Source organism: Neoarius graeffei, chromosome 20 (assembly GCF_027579695.1).
Source record: "Neoarius graeffei isolate fNeoGra1 chromosome 20, fNeoGra1.pri, whole genome shotgun sequence".
Classification (NCBI taxonomy): domain Eukaryota; kingdom Metazoa; phylum Chordata; class Actinopteri; order Siluriformes; family Ariidae; genus Neoarius; species Neoarius graeffei.
The window spans coordinates 29,718,808-29,739,279 of record NC_083588.1 but is presented as its reverse complement, the minus strand read 5'-3'; the positions used below and the strand labels follow the sequence as shown (position 1 = coordinate 29,739,279).

Sequence of the window (20,472 nt, the reverse complement as noted above, 5' to 3'; positions counted from 1 at the left end):
AAGGCGGCCTCTTTGTAATCCATTGCCGCAAACTACAGTGCCTTAATGGACTTTCTGGAGGACATGAGTGCAAACGACAAAGGTGATGCAGGGGGTAAAGCCAGTGGCCTGCTAGTGCACCTACAGAAGTTCGGAATGTTTTTTTCTCTGAGTCTCATGCTCACCTTCTTCTCTCGCATGGAGACGGTCAACGTCACTCTCCAAAAGCACCAGCTACACACACAGAGCGTGAGGGAAATGATCGAAACACTGAGAGGGGACCTGAAGGCCATTCGGGAAGGATTCGGGGAATTTTGGGCAAAAACTACTGCAGCAGCAGATGACTTGGGTTTGGAAAGCCCGGTTTTGCCCCGACCAAGAAAAATTCCCCGCCGGTTGGAAAACGCAGTTGCGCCGGCGCACAACTTCCCGACACCTGACTAGCTGTACGTCCAGGTTATCGACACAGCATCAGCATCCCTGGATTGAAGATTTAGTCCTTCAGCATTCAAACATATGCAAGATGTTGAGGAATTTGTCACGGGTAAATGCGACTGCAACATCATGCAGTTTTACCAGGATAACTTAGATGCAAGCCGACTCACCCTGCACCATGACATGTGCATGGACATAGCGAAGCAGAACGGAGTTTGCTTGGCAACTTTTCAGGATGTTGTGGACTTTCTCAAATGGGACAAGGGAGAGAATTTGAGAACCCTGTTGCCGGAGGTCACAAAACTTATGAAACTTGTGAAACATTATAGCATTAAATGAAGCAAGTCCTCCTGGATACAGTTATATACACCAGCCTCGTCTAACTGGCAGAGGAGGAGGCGTCGCGGTTATTTATAACGATTATCTAGGTGTAACACAAAAACCTGGTTATAAATTTAATACATTTGAAGTTCTTCATACTCATATAATGTATGTAGCCTCGAAAAAGAAGTCTACCCAGTTAATTCCATTGCTTATTATTTACAGGCCCCCGGGCCATATTCTCAGTTTCTTTCTGAATTCACAGATTTTATCTCAGATCTGGTTATTTCCTTAGACAAAGCTTTAGTTGTCGGAGATTTTAATATTCACTTCGATAACCCAGAAGACCCTTTAAAAACAGCGTTTGTGTCCATCTTAGACTCAGTCGGGATTAAGCAGAATGTCATAGGACCGACTCATAATGGTGGTCACACCCTTGATCTAATACTAACATTCAGATTAAACGTAGATAATATAGTCTTAATATAGTCTTAATATAGACTTCCACAGTCTGAAGTTATCTCAGATCATTGTCTCATCTCATTCAAGATATGTCTGAGTAATAATATATGCACCTCACCACGCTACTGTATTAAACGTACTTTCACGTCAACTAATGCACAAAGCTTTATAAATGATCTCCCAGAGCTGTCAACTTTGATTGGGTCGCTGTCAGCCCCTGCAGAACTTGATCAGGCAACTGAATGCTTAGAGTCAACATTCCGCCATACTTTAGATAATGTAGCTCCTCTAAAAAGGAAAATGGTCAGAGACAAAAAATTAGCACCCTGGTATAATGATGACACTCGCACATTAAAACAGACCACTCGAAAATTGGAACGTAAATGGCGTCAAACAAAATTGGTAGTGTTCAAATTAGCTTGGAAGGAGAGCTTCCTGAAGTATAGAAAAGCTCTTAGTGCTGCGAGATCAACATATTTCTCCTCCCTAATAGAAGATAACAAAAATAATCCTAGATTCCTATTTAATACTGTAGCAAAATTAACCAGGAATAAGTCCACTATCAACACATGCACACCTGCAGTATGTAGTAGCAACGACTTCATGAATTTTTTTAATGACAAAATTGAGAATATCCGACAAAAAATTCAAACTACTAATTTAAGGTTAGACAATGAAAGTGACCTTGTAGTTAACAATATAACTGTATCAGATCATCAGTTAGAATGTTTTACTCCCCTAAAAGAAACTGAATCACTTTCATTAATCTCTACATCAAAAACCTCAACTTGCGTACTAGATCCCTTACCGACACATCTATTCAAACAGATAATGCCTGGAGTAATTGAACCGCTTCTAAAAATAATAAATTCTTCTCTTATGATTGGCTATGTACCCAAATCCTTTAAACTAGCAGTTATCAAACCCCTGATTAAAAAACCTGACCTTGATCCCTGTCAGCTGTCCAATTATCGGCAAATATCAAACCTCCCCTTTATCTCCAAAATCCTTGAAAAAGCTGTGGCACAGCAGTTATGCTCATATTTACATAGGAATAACATCCATGAAATGTATCAGTCAGGATTTAGACCTCATCATAGCACAGAGACAGCACTGGTTAAAGTAGTAAACGACCTACTGTTGGCGTCTGATCAGGGCTGTGTCTCGCTACTTGTGTTGCTTGACCTCAGTGCAGCATTTGATACCATTGATCATTCCATTCTTCTGGATAGACTAGAAAATGTTGTGGGAGTTAAGGGAATGGCCCTCTCCTGGCTCAGGTCTTATCTAACTGATCGTTATCAGTATGTTGATATAAATGGTGATATTTCTAGATGTACCGAGGTAAAGTTTGGTGTTCCACAAGGTTCTGTCTTGGGTCCACTGCTTTTTTTGTCTATATATGTTACCTCTGGGCGATATTATTCGTAAACATTGTATTAGTTTCCACTGTTATGCTGATGACACACAGTTGTATGTCTCTGCAAAACCTGATGAGAGACACCAGCTTAATAGAACTGAGGAATGTGTTAAGGACATTAGACATTGGATGCTTATTAATTTCCTTCTGCTTAACTCTGACAAGACTGAAGTACTTGTGCTAGGACCACATACAGCTAGAAGTAAGTTTTCTGATTACACAGTGACTCTGGATGGCCTTTCTGTTTCTTCACATGCAGCAGTAAAAGACCTCGGAGTGATTATTGACCCCAGTCTTTCATTCGAAACTCACATTGATAACATCACCCAGATAGCTTTCTTTCATCTCAGAAATATTGCAAAGATAAGAAATTTAATGTCATTGCATGATGCAGAAAAACTAGTCCATGCTTTCTTTACCTCCAGGTTGGATTATTGTAATGCCTTACTGTCTGGATGTTCCAATAAGTGCATAAACAAGCTCCAGTTAGTTCAAAATGCAGCAGCAAGAGTCCTTACTAGAACTAGAAAATATGACCACATCACGCCTGTCTTATCCACACTGAATTGGCTCCCAATCAAATTTCGTATTGATTATAAAATACTACTATTGACCATTAAAGCACTAAATGGTCTCGCACCACAGTACCTGAGTGAACTTCTGCTCCTCTATGACCCGCCACGCCTACTTAGATCAAAAGGTGCAGGCTATCTGCTGGTACCTCGTATAGTGAAGGCTACATCAGGGGGCAGAGCCTTTTCTTACAAAGCCCCACAGTTATGGAACAGCCTTCCAAGTAATGTTCGGGAATCAGACACAGTCTCAGCATTTAAGTCTAGGCTGAAAACATATCTGTTTAGTCAAGCCTTTTGTTAATGGTGTTTATGAGGTAAAGGAGTAGATCTGGAGGGTCCTCAGACATAGAGTGTTTTGGTAAACTGGGATGTATGGATGCTGTCAGTCCCCACTCGCTTGCTCACTCGAGTTTGTTGACGGTGTAGTGGCTGGCTGCTTTATGTCCCAGGGCTCCCTCATGCCTGTGTTACCTTCTGGCTCCCTCCTTTTAGTTATGCTGTCATAGTTAGTTGCCGGAGTCCCTGCTTGTACTCGGTGCAATATGTATACTGCTCCTACTTATTCAGGTGACATTGGGCATACCTAACAACCTGTGTTTTCTTTCCCTCCCCCCCACCCCAAATCTGTCCCTCTGAGTTACATGGAGTCAACAGGAAATCTTTTGGTGGAGAGGGTGGAGACCTCGACTGGCTATCGTAGCCTGCAGGGAATCGGCCGTCAGACATTCTGTCGCATGTCCCAGACCCGGTGAAATGTAACTGAATTGTCTTGGCTAGCCCTAAGGGTCCCATCTGCATCTCATCATTGCTGAGGAGTGTGCTCCCATCACCCAATCAAGCATCCAGCCAGAGCAGATCATGATATTTTTTACCATATTAACATGCCATTGTTGTGTGTTATGCCTGATGTAAAGACTCTCGTCTCTGCGAGCCTACCACACAGATTTAATACTTGTCATTTTTAGGGCATACCTAACAACCTGTGTTTTCTTTCTCTCTCTCTCTCCCCCCCCAATCTGTCCCTCTGAGTTACATGTTGATCCTGGGATTGAGATGCTGGCCTCTTCTGCCCCTTGGACCTGCTTGATCCATCCTGGTGCCCTGTGTCTGGTCGGAGTTTTATCGCACCGCTCCTGTGAAGGACGGCCCCATGAGGACAGTTGAGGGTTATACCTGTTAAAACTGTTAATATTATAGTCAGGCTGTCTGTTGTTGCCCAAATGAGGATGGGTTCCCTTTTGAGTCTGGTTCCTCTCGAGGTTTCTTCCTCATGTCGTCTGAGGGAGTTTTTCCTTGCCACCGTCGCCACAGGCTTGCTCATTGGGGATAGATTAGGGATAAAATTAGCTCATGTTTTAAGTCGTTCAAATTCTGTAAAGCTGCTTTGCGACAATGTTTATTGTTAAAAGCGCTATACAAATAAACTTGATTTGATTTGAAACTTGCCCTGACTGTGCCAGTAACATCATGCACTTCAGAATGGTCATTTTCTGGCCTTCGGCATTTGAAGACCTATCTGAGGTCCACGATGGGGCAAGCAAGGCTGAACCATGTTGCGCTACTGAACTGTCACAAGACATTGTCGAGAAATTTAGACCTGGAAACAATTGCAAACCAGTTCATAAAGCGCACTGCGTCCAGGGGCGACACATTCCTCATCAAGAACTGAGTGAGTGAAATTTTCTCATGTCATAGCCTGTTTATTTAATTGATTCTGGTATGTTTTTGGTTAACATACAGTTAGGCCTATTTATAATTAAAATTACTAATTTATAATTAAAAGTTGACTAAAATGAATAAGCTAGCCGTTTGTGACAACGAATGAGTGAAGTGGCCTGTATTTGTTGATAAGTTGATGAAATTACGCTATTATTGTTCTCCCATGACTTTGAACACAGCGGACCATTCCGTTCGCAGTAATTTCCGTCCTGTGCTGTGTTGGATTGATTTTGTTTCTCATTTTTCTCCATCTTGGGATTGCATTGATGATAAAGCCCGTATGAATTTATTTGCTTATTTGCTCTGATTCCATGCTAACGTCACAGTCCAGTGCAGTTGACATTTAAAGGAAAAAAAAAAAACGTGTTGCTCATAGGCCTATTCCAAAGGCCAAACATGTTTTGTCCATTAATATGGCTAAATATTGATTTGACATTCACAGGAAAATTAAATACATTTATTAGACATACAAATAAAGTAACCAATTTATGGAACGGTTATATTATTGGAAAGCATATAATCAAGGTTTAATGCACACGGGCCTTTCTGTGGGTCGCAACCCCCGGTTTTGGGAACCACGAGCACGAGCACCCACCGGCAGAAACATAAATCGGCGTCCATGGTCCTACTTATACTGGAACATTCAGTTTTAGCATATTGCATGTTTCTAAGTAATGTTGGTGTAGCGCGGATAATGTGTGGGTGGAGCACAGAGGATGGCAGGACAACGTTTGGAGGTAGAGAAAGAGTACTTATTAAACAACTTTTCAGTTATACTACGGTGTAAGCACACACGCACACAGACACACTCAGCCTCCAATCCCGGGTCGCGCTCCCTCTGCTCTCTCTCAGCTTCCTTAAATAGGGAGCGGTTTACTGGGAAAACACACACAAAACACAGGTTAATTACCGTCAGGTGTAGCGATTCTGCCACTCACCTTCCCTAGCTCCACCCTCCTGTCACAGACCGGCGCTTGACCACGCCCCCGCTGCCACATACCCCCACCGCCCGACTCAGGCCGGGCGCCTGTCCGGCCCGCAGCTGACTCCCCCCCCCCCCCCCCCCCGACGGGAGAGGAAGTCCGCCACGACCATCTGCGCCCCCGGCCTGTGGACCACCTTGAAGTTGAAGGGTTGGAGTGCCAGATACCAACGGGTGATCCGCGCGTTGGCATCCTTCATGCGGTGGACCCACTGGAGGGGCGCGTGGTCCGAACAGAGGGTGAAAGAGCGCCCCAGCAGGTAGTAAAGGAGGGCGAGGACCGCCCACTTGATCGCCAGGCACTCTTTCTCAATTGTGCTGTAGCGCCCCTCACGCACTGACAGCTTGCGGCTGATGTATAGGACCGGGCGGTCCTCCCCCTCCACCCGCTGGGACAAAACGGCCCCCAGCCCTCTGTCCAACGCATCCGTCTGTAACAAAAAAGGGAGAGAGAAGTCAGGGGAGTGTAAGAGTGGCCCCCCACACAGTGCAGCCTTTACCTCAGAGAAAGCCCGCTGGCACTGCTCCGTCCACTGGACCAGATCTGGCGCCCCCTTTTTAGTGAGGTCAGTCAGCGGGCTGGTGACATCCGAATAATTAGGTATAAACCTATGATAGTAGCCAGCCAGCCCCAGGAACTGTCTCACCCCCTTTTTGGTCTTGGGCCTCGGGCAGGCCGCAATCGCTGCTGTCTTATTAATTTGGGGACGCACCTGCCCGTTGCCCAAGTGGAAGCCCAGATACCGTACTTCCACCCGCCCAATCGCACACTTCTTCGGGTTGGCAGTGAGTCCCGCCCGCCTCAGCGACCTAAGGACGGCCCTAAGGTGTTGCAGGTGCCGCTGCCAGTCATTACTATAAATGATGTCGTCTAGGTAAGCGGCCGCATAGGTGGCGTGCGGCCGGAGGACCCGGTCCATCAGCCGCTGAAACGTAGCGGGCGCCCCAAACAGCCCAAACGGAAGTGTGACGAACTGGTGTAAGCCGAACGGTGTGGGAAAAGGCCGTTTTCTCTCGGGATAATGGAGTCAAGGGGATCTGCCAATATCCCTTCGTCAAATCCAGTGTCGAGTAAAAGCGAGCCGTGCCTAGTCGATCGAGCAGCTCATCAATACGAGGCATTGGGTACGCGTCGAATTTAGACACCGCGTTGACTTTTCTATAGTCCACACAGAACCAGACCGAGCCGTTGGCCTTGGGAACCAAGACCACCGGGCTGCTCCAGTCACTGTGGGACTCCTTGACGATGCCCATTTCGAGCATGGCCTGAAGTTCTTCCCGAACCACCTTTTGTTTGTGTTCGGGTAATCTATAAGGACGGCTACGCACTACCACCCCTGGGGGCGTCTCTATGTGGTGTTCTATGAGGTTAGTGCGACCGGGCAGGGGCGAGAACACATCCGAAAACTCGGCCTGCAACTGGGCAACCTCCGTGAGTTGGGTCGGGGAGAGGTGGTCTCCACAGGGGACCGGAGAGGTACGTGATGCCAATGACCCTTTTTGGACCTCCGGCCCCAGCTTCGCCTTCTCCGGAACTACCGACACCAATGCCATGGGGACCTCCTCGTTCCAGAGTTTCAGCAGATTGAGGTGGTAGATCTGTAGTGCCCCCTACCTGTCCGTTCGCCTAACCTCATAGTCGACGTCCCCGACTCGCCGTGTGACCTCAAAGGGTCCTTGCCACTTGGCGATTAATTTGGAGCTCGATGTGGGCAACAGGACGAGTACCTTATCTCCCGGAGTGAACTCTCTAAGGTGCGTGCCCTTGTTGTACAGGCGGGCTTGCCGTTCCTGGGCCTGCCGCAAATTCTCCTGAGTTAGGTGGGTGAGGGTGTGGAGTTTTGCACACAGATCCATAATGTACTGAATTTCGTTTTTGCTCTGTGAAGGTCCCTCCTCCCAATTTTCCCGCAGTACATCTAAGATGCCGCGCGGCTTACGCCCATATAATAATTCAAATGGGGAGAACCCCGTGGAGGCTTGGGGGACCTCTCGTACTGCAAACAACAAGGGTTCGAGCCACTTATCCCAGTTACGTGCGTCCTCACTTACGAATTTTTTGATAATATTCTTGAGGGTGCGATTGAACCGTTCAACTAAACCATCCGTCTGTGGGTGATAAACGCTGGTGCGGATCGGCTTAATACCCAGTAGCCCATACAGTTCGCTCAGTGTTCGTGACATAAACGAGGTGCCTTGGTCAGTCAGAATGTCTTTCGGGATTCCAACCCGAGAGATGACATGGAAGAGGGCCTCTGCAATACTGCATGCTGAGATATTGCGAAGAGGCACCGCTTCCGGGTATCGCGTTGCATAGTCCACCAGAACCAATATAAAGCGGTACCCTCGTGTTGACCGATCAAATGGCCCAACGAGATCCATCCCAATTCTTTCGAATGGGGTCTCGATTAATGGTAGGGGGGGCAAGGGCGCTTTTGGAATGGCCGCTGGATTTACTAACTGGCATTCGCGGCACGCCGTACACCACTTACGGACGTCGCCGCGAATCCCCGGCAAATAGAATCGGGCCATTATCCGGGCGAGTGTCTTATCCTGCCCGAGGTGTCCAGCCATGGGATTAAAGTGAGCCGCCTGGAATACCAATTCCCGGCGGCTCTTTGGAATTAACAACTGGGTGACTCGCTCTTTCGTCTGAGTGTCCTGCGTCACTCGGTATAACCTATCCTTCAAAATGGAAAAATAGGGGAAGGACGGGGTGGCGTTCGGCTGGAGCGTTTGACCATCGATTACTCTCACTTGGTCAAACGCGTGTCGCAGAGTCTCGTCTCGAGATTGTTCCAGTGGGAAATCCGCGAGGGATTCCCCAATAGAAAGAGGAGGGGCCGGCGGCTCCTCACTCTGTCGCGGAGATGACGTAGACGGCTCTGCGACCGCAGCTCCGGCCAAAGCGACACCGGGACCTTCCCCCGTCAACTGGCAGGACCCACTCTTTACTAGGCGTGCCATTAAACCCCGAAATCCCGGCCAATCAGTCCCCAAGATCAAAGAGTGGGTAAGGCGAGGATTAACCGCCACCTTCACTATCGATTTTTTCCCCTCTGAAATATATGTGGACCGACACCAATGGGTAGCTGTGAATATCCCCGTGCACACACAACACCTTCACCCCTTGTGTTCCCCCCAATGCCTCGTCTCGTCTTGCACCAGGCTTTGGCGGATCGAGGTCTGATTGCAGCCTGAATCCACCAACGCCTGATATGTAGCCCCTTGTAAACTTACTGGTATGCGATACGCTCCGGCCCGATCGAGGGCAGCCTCTGGCACGTCGGGGATCCGCACCACCGCCCCCACCTCCATCGCTGCACACTGTTGCTGCAGGTGGCCCGGTTCCCCGCAGCGCCAGCAAACCGGCCAGGGCCTTCCCTCTGCAGCTGTGTTCTGGGGCTCACTCACCTGAGGGGGGGGAGAGACAGACACAGAAGGGAGAAACGGGAGGGCACCACGGCTGTGGCGGGCCGGCTGGGGTGGAGCCGGCCCCCGCCTCCGTGGTGGGGGAATGGGGCGAGGACGGGACACGGGAGGAGTGGGGGAGACAGAGAAGAGGAGAGAGAAGATGATGTCGTCCGTTGTCCTGCCGCCGGAACAGCCGCCAGATGATCCTCCGCCAGTCCTACGGCCTGATCCAGCAACGCCGGGCGGTGGCACTGGACCCACTCCGCGGTTCCGGCTGGTAAGTGGGCGATGAACTGTTCCAGCGCCACCTGGTCGATGATTCCCTCGGCGTCGCGATCTTCGGCCCTCAGCCACCGCCAGCAGGCGTCCCGTAGCTGCTGGCCGAACACGAACGGGCTGCCGACTTCCTCCATCCGCAGCGCGCAGAAGCGCTGGCGCTGCTGCTCCAGCGTGCGCCCCACGTGCTGGAGGACGGCCCGGCGAAGGTCAGCGTAGGCCAGCCGGCGGTCGGCGGGGAGCTGTAGTGCGGCCAGCTGCGCCTCTCCCGTCAGGAGGGGGAGGAGGCGCGCTGCGCGCTGCTCCATCGGCCACCCCGAGGCTTCGGCGACCTGCTCGAACAAGGTGATGAAAGCCTCAGGGTCGTCCTGCGGGCCCATCTTGGTCAAGGTGAGGGGAGACGGGCCCGTGGCCGGGGCGCTGGTGGACCCCGCCGACGCGAGGAGCCGCCGGAACGCCTCTCGGTCTTCCTGCTGGGCCAGCACCAGGGCTTCGAAGCGGCGCTCCTGCTCCTTTCGGAGCGTGACGAATGCCTGGTGCTGGCTCTGCTGAGCCGTGGCGAGGGCGTGGACCAAGTCCGCGAACGGGGAGGATTCCATGGAGCTGCAGAACTGGTGCTCCACCTTTCCCGGGTTTCGGCACCACTGTAGCGCGGATAATGTGTGGGTGGAGCACAGAGGACGGCAGGACAACGTTTGGAGGTAGAGAAAGTGTATTTATTAAACAACTTTTCAGTTATACTATGGCGTAAGCACACAGACACACACTCAGCCTCCAATCCTGGGTCACGCTCCCTCTGCTCTCTCTCAGCCTCCTTAAATAGGGAGCGGTTTACTGGGAAAACACACACAAAACACAGGTTAATTACCGTCAGGTGTAGCGATTCTGCCACTCACCTTCCCTGGCTCCACCCTCCTGTCACAGACCGGTGCTTGACCACGCCCCCGCTGCCACAGTTGGTAATATTTATTACAATAAAAATTATGGTAACATTTTCTGATGCTAGCTAAAACATTAGGTTTTCCAAGGAGATACATATATCTATATTTTTTTTAATATGCCAGAACCCTAACCCTATCCTTTGTAAAATAAAAAATAACACCACACAACACTCCATTATGTAATAATATAATTAATTAGTTAATTTATTTTTGACCAAAATGGCAGATAGAATCTTAACATGATGTCACAATGAGAATGTTCTCCTCGAATAGTGGCTCATCTATAAAGAAACTGACTTGTTTACTGCATTTTTCTCAAAACAATTGGCTTGTTATAGCCATCTTGCCATATATATATATATATATATATATATATATATATAATTATCTCTAGCCGCTTTATCCTTCTACAGGGTCGCAGGCAAGCTGGAGCCTATCCCAGCTGACTACGGGTGAAAGGCGGGGTACACCCTGGACAAGTCGCCAGGCCATCACAGCGCTGACACATAGACACAGACAACCATTCACACCTACAGTCAATTTAGAGTCACCAGTTAACCTAACCTGCATGTCTTTGGGTTGTGGGGGAAACTGGAGCACCCGGAGGAAACACACGCGGACACGGGGAGAACATGCAAACTCCGCACAGAAAGGCCCTCGCCGGCCATGGGGCTCGAACCCAGACCTTCTTGCTGTGAGGCGATAGCGCTAACCACTACACCACGCCACCTATATATATATATATATATATATATACACACACACACACACACACACCCCGTATATATATCCTTAAATTTAAAATTTTTTTTTTGCTTTTATAATACAATTACAAAAAAAACAAACACATTTAAGAACAAAAACACACATCGGCAGCAACACAGAACATGACAGCTCTCCTCAATAACCTACTCACAGACATATTAATGCACATACATATACAACACACCCCAAATCCCCTAAGAATTTAAGCCAACACTGTAATCAAAATACACCCATGCTTTACACCCATGCTAGCTTTACTTGGTTCCTTCTGCACCCTTGAAATCATGACTTCAAAAGCAGCTGTCTCTGACATAAGTTAAAGCCATTCCTTAATTTCAGGTCTATGTGGGCTCTTCCATTTACGAAGAATAATTCTAGCCGCAACCATAAAACCTGTCATCATTAGTCTACCTTCAGCTTTTGGAATACCCTCTGGCATAAATGACTTATCTCCTAACAGACAAAATTGTGCAGACTATGGTAAAGGCTGACTAAGCCAGTCCTCAAATTTTTTCAAAACTGCCTTCCAAAAGGGCATTATCAATGGGCAATCCCATAGTGCATGGAAAAGTGTACCCACCTCTTTATTACACTTCCAACATTTATTATCTTTTATTAAACCCATTCGAAATAGCTTACTTGGTGTAAAATAATACCTATGTACAATTTTGTAATGAATAAATTTATTTCTAGCATCCCTTGTAGCCTTTCCCACATTTGAAATATTTTCCCATGCAACCTCATCAATATCCGTATCAAGATCTTTCTGCCATATAATCCGTAAGTTTTCACACAGTTTTGTTTGGATTTTTGACATTTTGTTATAAAATACAGAGGCAGAGTGTGCATGTGAGATAGGTGGAGCGTTAAAAAACTCCTGCACCACATTGTCTTCTTTATTCTCTCTTTTCAAACCAAGAACAGACCCCACAAAACTTCTCAACTGTAGATACCTCCAAAAATTCCCTTTATCAGTTAAGTTAAACTTTTGTTTAAGATCCTCAAAAGACATAAATGTCTGATCTCTATACAAATCTTGAACAATACGTATGCCCTTCCCCATCCAAGTTGGCCATAAGAATACCTTTTTACCTATACAAATGGAAGGGTTATTCCATATAGAAGAGTAGCTTTGCTTATATTGTGAAATCCCCAACATTTTATGCACCCTTGCCCATGCCCATCGTAAATGATTCAGAATTAAATTAGCCTCTCCTACCTGAGTTTTCTGTGACATAAATTCTACCACACCAGATGGGTACACAAGCCCTTCTTCAATTTTGACCCACCCAGGCTTGGGATCACCTATACCCCAATGCTTTGCCAACTTATTCAGCTCAAAGGCAATATTATATAATTCCATGTTTGGAAGGGCCAATCCACCAATATCCCGTGAGGCAAATAGTTTTTGAAGCTTAATTCTAGGCTTTTTCCCATTCCACAAAAACTCAGTGATTAATTTGTTATATTGCTTGAAAATGGCATTAGAAATCTGCACTGGTATCACCATAGAGATATAATTAAATTGTGTGGACACTATCATTTTAATTACATTAATTTTCCCCCATAATGTGAGGTTAATCATCCTCCACTTTTCCAAATTCAACTTAATCATCTTAAGTAGAGGGGACATATTCATGTCAATTATATTTGCCAAATCTGGGCACAGTCTAACACCTAAATATTTCATTCCAGTTTGGACCCACTTAAACTTAAATGTTGTCATTACGATTTGACTGCATCCTTTAGATATCGGCATACACTCAGACTTTTCCCAATTTATTTTGTAGCCTGATAATACTGAAAAAGACTCTATTGTGAACAAAACATTAGGAACTGACAACAAAGGGTCCTCCAGAAGTAACAAAATATCATCTGCATAAAGAAACATTTTATGCTCTTCTCCACCATACATAATCCCTTTAATACTACTCTCACTCCTTTTTACAGTAGCCAAAGGTTCCAAAAATAGTGTGAAGAGCAAGGGACTGAGGGGATCTCCTTGCTTTGTTCCCCGTGATAAATTGAAAAAAGATGATATTATTCCATTTGTTATCACCGCAGCTCTTGGATCTGAATAAATAATATTTACCCATTTGATAAAGCTCTCTCCACACCCAAATTTTCTAAGAGTATAATATAGAAAGCCCCATTCCACCCTATCAAATGCCTTCTGGGCATCTAACGATATAGCGGCTATTGCATTTCTATTGTTATGATTAAGTTGCATCAGGTGCAATAGGTGTCTAACATTATCGGAGGATGCTCTCCCTTTAATAAAGCCTACCTGATCAGAGGCTACGTTCACACTGCAGGCTGAAGTGACTCAAATCCGATCTTTTCGCCCATATGTGACCTGTATCCGATCTTTTATTGACAATATGAACGACAGAGATCCGATTTTTTCAAATCTGACCCAGGCCATTTGGATATGTGATCCTAATTCCGATTCCTATCTGCTCTTTTCATATGCGACTTCAGTCTGAACCGCCAAGTCGCATTCATCCGACTTACACGTCATCAACAAGCCACAAACGTCACTATTCTGCGCTGAAGTAGGTGGCGGGTCTCTCAAAAAAAGTTACAACAACATGGCGCATAATCACGGGCGCAGATAGAGGGGGGGACGGGTGGGATTCGTCTCACCCAGATTTAAATTCACTTTGTTCGGTCCCCCCCACTTATAGGGAGGAAAAAACGTCTATGCTGTCTTTCTTTGCATAAGGCAAACCTCACAGAAAAATCAAAAGACTAATTACCATTCGGTTTATTGAGGTGCACGGCAGTGTATACATAGTTGCAACAACTCACATAAAACAAAACAAAGACTGATATTCGGTTGGTTGAGCTGCGCAGACTGCACAGGTTGCGAGCTCGAGCTTGGTTGCTATGGTAACCCACAAGTTTGACAGGCATATCGGGGTTGGGGTTGGTTTGCTGGCAGCTTTGTCCCCCCCAGTTTTTTGTCCCCCCCAGTTCCAAAAACGTATCTGCGCCCCTGCGCATGACATCAATGAGAGGGACGCTTCAGGCTGTGAAGGTTCTGAATCTTCTCAATGGAAGGACGCAGAGGTTAGGGAGCTGATTTCCATTTGGGGGGATGCAGCTATTCAAGCTAAATTGGATGGGTCATACCGCAACCGGGCGGTTTTACTTCCGTAAACACTGGCCATGCTCACTGCGTGTGACGTCGTCGTATCCTGCAATGCGCATGCAGAACACTTTTAGGTCGCTTTTCGTTCATACTGAGGATCACATACAAGTCGCATATATTTGTTAATGTGAACGACCTCACAAAAAAATCGGATTTCACAAAAAAATCGGAATTGAGCATTAAGCCTTGCAGTGTGAATGGAGTGAGAATGTATTAAATGTGGTAAAAGATTCTCTAATCTGGTTGCCAGTACTTTTGTCAAGATTTTACAATCCACATTAATAAGACTAACTGGTCTATAACTAGCTGGATCAGCAGGGTCTTTATCTTTTTTAACAATTAAAGAGATTAAAGCTTCATTAAATGTATTTGGTAATTTACCCACTAAAAAAGACTCTTCATAGACCTCTGTCAAAATAGGTGCAAGAATGCCACTAAATCTCTTATAATACTCAGAAGGAAAACCATCCAAACCAGGTGATTTTCCAGCCCTCATTGATTTAATTGCATTTTTAACTTCCTCCACTGATATAGGACAGTCTAATAATTCCTTTTCATCATTCAATATTTGTGGTAGATTAATCCTAGAGAAAAAGGCATCATATTTCTTTAATTCAGGGTTAATCTCCGATGTATATAACTGGCTATAGAAACTCACAAAAACTTTATTAATATCGCTTATATTAGTCATCAATTCCCCTTTCTTGTTTTTAACCGCTGATATACAACCCCGATTCCAAAAAAGTTGGGACAACATACAAATTGTAAATAAAAACGGAATGCAATAATTTACAAATCTCAAAAACTGATATTGTATTCACAATAGAACATAGACAACATATCAAATGTCGAAAGTGAGACATTTTGAAATTTTATGCTAAATATTGGCTCATTTGAAATTTTATGACAGCAACACATCTCAAAAAAGTTGGGACAGGGGCAATAAGAGGCTGGAAAAGTTAAAGGTACAAAAAAGGGACAGCTGGAGGACCAAATTGCAACTCATTAGGTCAATTGGCAATAGGTCATTAACATGACTGGGTATAAAAAGAGCATCTTGGAGTGGCAGCGGCTCTCAGAAGTAAAGATGGGAAGAGGATCACCAATCCCCCTAATTCTGCGCCAACAAATAGTGGAGCAATATCAGAAAGGAGTTCGACAGTGTAAAATTGCAAAGAGTTTGAACATATCATCATCTACAGTGCATAATATCATCAAAAGATTCAGAGAATCTGGAAGAATCTCTGTGTGTAAGGGTCAAGGCCGGAAAACCATACTGGGTGCCCGTGATCTTCGGGCCCTTAGACGGCACTGCATCACATACAGGCATGCTTCTGTATTGGAAATCACAAAATGGGCTCAGGAATGTTTCCAGAGAACATTATCTGTGAACATAATTAACCGTGCCATCCGCCGTTGCCAGCTAAAACTCTATAGTTCAAAGAAGAAGCCGTATCTAAACATGATCCAGAAGCGCAGACGTCTTCTCTGGGCCAAGGCTCATTTAAAATGGACTGTGGCAAAGTGGAAAACTGTTCTGTGGTCAGACAAATCAAAATTTGAAGTTCTTTATGGAAATCAGGGACGCCATGTCATTCGGACTAAAGAGGAGAAGGACGACCCAAGTTGTTATCAGCGCTCAGTTTAGAAGCCTGCATCTCTGATGGTATGGGGTTGCATTAGTGCGTGCGGCATGGGCAGCTTACACATCTGGAAAGACACCATCAATGCTGAAAGGTATATCCAGGTTCTAGAGCAACATATGCTCCCATCCAGATGACGTCTCTTTCAGGGAAGACCTTGCATTTTCCAACATGACAATGCCAAACCACATACTGCATCAATTTCAGCATCATGGCTGCGTAGAAGAAGGGTCCGGGTACTGAACTGGCCAGCCTGCAGTCCAGATCTTTCACCCATAGAAAACATTTGGCGCATCATAAAACGGAAGATACGACAAAAAAGACCTAAGACAGTTGAGCAACTAGAATCCTACATTAGACAAGAATGGGTTAACATTCCAATCCCTAAACTTGAGCAACTTATCTCCTCAGTCCCCAGACGTTTACAGACTGTTGTAAAGAGAAAAGGGGATGTCTCACAGTGGTAAACATGGCCTTGTCCCAACTTTGAGACATGTTGTTGTCATGAAATTTAAAATCACCTAATTTTTCTCTTTAAATTATACATTTTCTCAGTTTAAACATTTGATATGTCATCTATGTTCTATTCTGAATAAAATATGGAATTTTGAAACTTCCACATCATTTCATTCCGTTTTTATTTACAATTTGTACTTTGTCCCAACTTTTTTGGAATCGGGGTTGTAACATAACTTGCTTCTTTTTGCCGCAACTGTCTAGCTAACAACTTACCAGCTTTTTCTCCACTTTCATAGTAAGTAGTTTTAAGCTTGAATAAAGCATATTCTGCCTTTCTATTGTAAATATCATTTATTTGAAATTTAAGGTCACAAATTTCCTTTAGCAGTACATCATTATGTTTCTCAGCCAGTTTCTTCTCTAAATCTTTAAGTTGAATTTCTAATTCTTTAAGTCTTCTTATTTGCTCTCTTTTCTTTGCACTACACTGAGCTATAATCTTTCCCCTAATATAAGCTTTAGAAGCTTCCCACACTGTACCTATTCCATCTGTTGAGCCTATATTTTCCAAGAAAAAAGTACTAATATCCTTTTCAAGCTGGCTACAGAACACTAGGTCCTGAAACACAGAAACATTCAATCTCCACCTACCTCCTCTATTGCCCTCTAATCCAATCAATACTCCCAAATGTACTGCTGCATGGTCAGTCAGTACTATTGATCCTATTGAGCAATATGTGACATTATTCACAAGTTCTTTGCTAATTAAAAAATAATCTATCCTGGACTGTGATTTATGTTTATGAGAATAAAATGTATATTCTTTATCCCTGGGATTAACAAGCCTCCATATATCTGTCAGACCCATATCCTCCATCAGTAACCCAATAGCCATTCTGTCTTTTGGAACAATATTAGAGAAGGTAGTTTTATCCAAAACTCCATCCAAAACTTGGTTGAAATCCCCACCTACTATTATAGGCCCCCCACCATCATTACCCATTAATTTATTAATTTTATGAAAGAAACCTGGATTTTCTTCATTTGGAGCATATATATTACATAGAGTAACCTGTACCCCATTAATTTTAGCTTGTAAGTATATAACCCTCCCCTCATCATCCTTTTGTTGTTTTATAACAATAAAATTTAAATTTTTATGTATCAAAATAGCAACTCCATGTTTTTTACTACTATATGAGCTATGGAATATTTGGCCCACCCAATCTCTCTTCAATTTAACCGCCTCTGACTCAATCATATGCGTCTCCTGAATAAAGGCTATATGAGCCTGCTGTGACTTCAGGTATGATAAACACTTCTTTCTTTTTATGGGGTTATATAACCCGTTCACGTTCCAAGATACTATCCTAACACAGTTATTCATTAATATTCTTATTTAACAAATAAACTTGCCACAATAGGCTTTATTGAGGTGTATGTAGGCTGCATGTGCCATAAAAAATATAAACCAAAAAATGAAAAAAGAGGGAGTGCTGCCCAGCTGCCGATCCACACAAACAAACAAACAAATAAACTTGCCACAATAGGCTTTATTGAGGTGTATGTAAGCTGCATGTGCCATAAAAAATATAAACCAAAAAATGAAAAAAGAGGGAGTGCTGCCCAGCTGCCGATCCACACAAACAAACAAACAAACAAAAACAAACATTCTTTCAAAAACCCTTCAAAACAGGGAACATAAAATATAAACCCCAGACCACCCTTTCCTTCCCCTTTCTCTAACTTGAGATACCCCCCACAAAACAGGCCCATCAGGCACGCTAAGATGGTCATCATTAATCCCCTCCCCTCACCCTCCAAAACCATCATTTATAACATCGTTGACACTTTAAATACATCCCTTTGATATTGACCTTGTCACCAGTAATTTGCCTACTAAGAACACATTTTCAAACCAATACAATGATATACAATAGAAATAGACATCTCAATTGTCCAATATCGGGTACTACTCACACTCAACAGTCTTTAATGCTTTTAAATACCCAGCGACGAGAGCGCAAAGAGTATAGAACACTGTCCTTACGGTGTTGTCGAAATTTCGAAGTTATTCATCTGCTGACTCACGAACAGGAGACCTCTCCTCTGCACTCTGTTGTTCCATCTGGCTGTCAAGAAAGTCCATCGCCTTTTTGTCGTCCGTGAACTTCATTCTTTTCCCTCGCCAAGTAAAGCGCAGCTCCGCTGGAAAGCCCAGCGTAAACCGCACGTCCATTGTGTGTAGCCGACTTTTAACATCCTTAAACTTTCTCCTCTTCGCCGCCGTTTCCTTTGTCATGTCAGGGGAAAAGGACAACTTACAGCCTTTCCAGGTTACGCCCTCCTTATTTTTATATTTCTGTGTTGCAGCCATCAACACTCTCTCCCTCTCCAAGTAACTCAAAAAGCGAATGATTATTGGTCTTGGTGGGAGATCTTCGGCGTCCTCGAACGTAGTCGGGGCTCGGTGCACTCGTTGCAGCTGGGATCTGTCCAATTCAATCCCCAGAGCCTCAGAAATAATAGTTCTCACACATTCGGACAGCCTGTTACCTTCCAGCTTTTCTTTCAAACCAATAAGTCGTAGATTTTGGCGTTTGTCTCGATTGGCTGCATCTTCCACAGCATAACGCAATTCCTCGCACTTTTTATGGCCCTTTTCCACTACCCTTTTTCAGCTCACTTCAGCTCGCTTCAGCTCACTTCAGCCTGACACGGCTCGCGTTTCGACTACCAAAAACCAGCACGACTCAGCTCGTTTCAGCCCTGCTTAGCCCCTAAAACTCGTACCGTTTTGGAGTGGGGCTGAAGCGAGCCAAGCCGTGCCGAGTGAGGCTGGGGGCGTGAGCAGACACTCCCCTGTGCACTGATTGGTGAGGAGGAGTGTCCTCACATGCCCACACACGCCCCGCGAGCACGCTGGGATCTGTAAACACCGCAAACCCGGAAGGAGAATAATTACGAATTACGAGAATTTCTGAAGCCTTATGCGCCTCGCCTCATCTATACGCTCTTGCCAGTATCTGTTGGCGTTGTCGGTGACAACAAGCCACAGCACCAAGACCAGCAACACTAACGACTCCATGTCCTCCATGTTTATTGTTTACTATTCGGGTCGTGAGACTCCCGCTTAAAAGCTCACTGAATCAGTGACATCGTGGACGAGTTCGCGGAGCGCAAGGCTCGTCGTATGCCCTTCAAATAATGCGCACAGTAGGCTATTGATGTTTTATTATGAGCCATGTACAGTATGTCACCTGTTTTTTTGTTTCTGAGTTACATGTTCGTTTGAAGGACTTAATGTACAAAATAACATAGTTGTACCCCGTAGTGTTGAAATTGGTAAACACAGTGCATTCAGTGAGGTTTGCACCGCCCTCCTTTTATTTCTGACTCTTCCTGTCACCGTTGCAACCTCTGAGCGCTCATTCGTATGCCCTTCAAATAATGTGCGCAGTATAGGCTATTGATGTTTTATTATGAGCCATGTACAGTATCCTAATGTTTTTTGTTTCTGAGTTACATGTTCGTTTGAAGGACTTGATGTACTAAATAACATAGTTGCACCCGGTAGTGTTGAAATTGGTAAACACCGCAGTTGCGGACATTTTGTAGCCTAAAATGATGTTATGATAAGCTTTAATAAAGGGCCCGGTCATTTGCCCCGCCCCCGGCCCGGCTCTGACTTGTTCCGCCACTGTCACTGATGTCACTGTTTGCGCTGCTTAACGACATCACGTGACGTCCACCCACTTTCGCTAACTCCACCCAATGTGTCTACCCACTTCCAGCCAGCACAGTTCAGCGCGGTTGTAGTCGAAATGCAACTCCAACAGCCCCGCTCAGCTCGACTCAGCTCGACTCAGCACGGCACGGCTCAGCCGCGTTTGTAGTGGAAAAGCGGCATTAGAGTTCTTACTTACT

At 45.1% G+C, this 20,472-nt stretch overlaps 1 protein-coding gene across 1 annotated transcript in view; it reads right to left on the bottom strand.

The window, feature by feature from the left end:
• Positions 1-18,616: 18,616 nt before the first annotated feature.
• Positions 18,617-20,472, bottom strand: part of LOC132869034 (uncharacterized) — a gene marked incomplete at its 5' end in the record, with an annotated part of 38,650 nt that continues 36,794 nt past the window's right edge. Inside the window, one exon of the mRNA XM_060902392.1 lies at positions 18,617-19,060. Within this exon, the coding sequence (XP_060758375.1) occupies positions 18,617-19,060 (444 nt within the window). The remainder of the gene's footprint in view (positions 19,061-20,472) is intronic.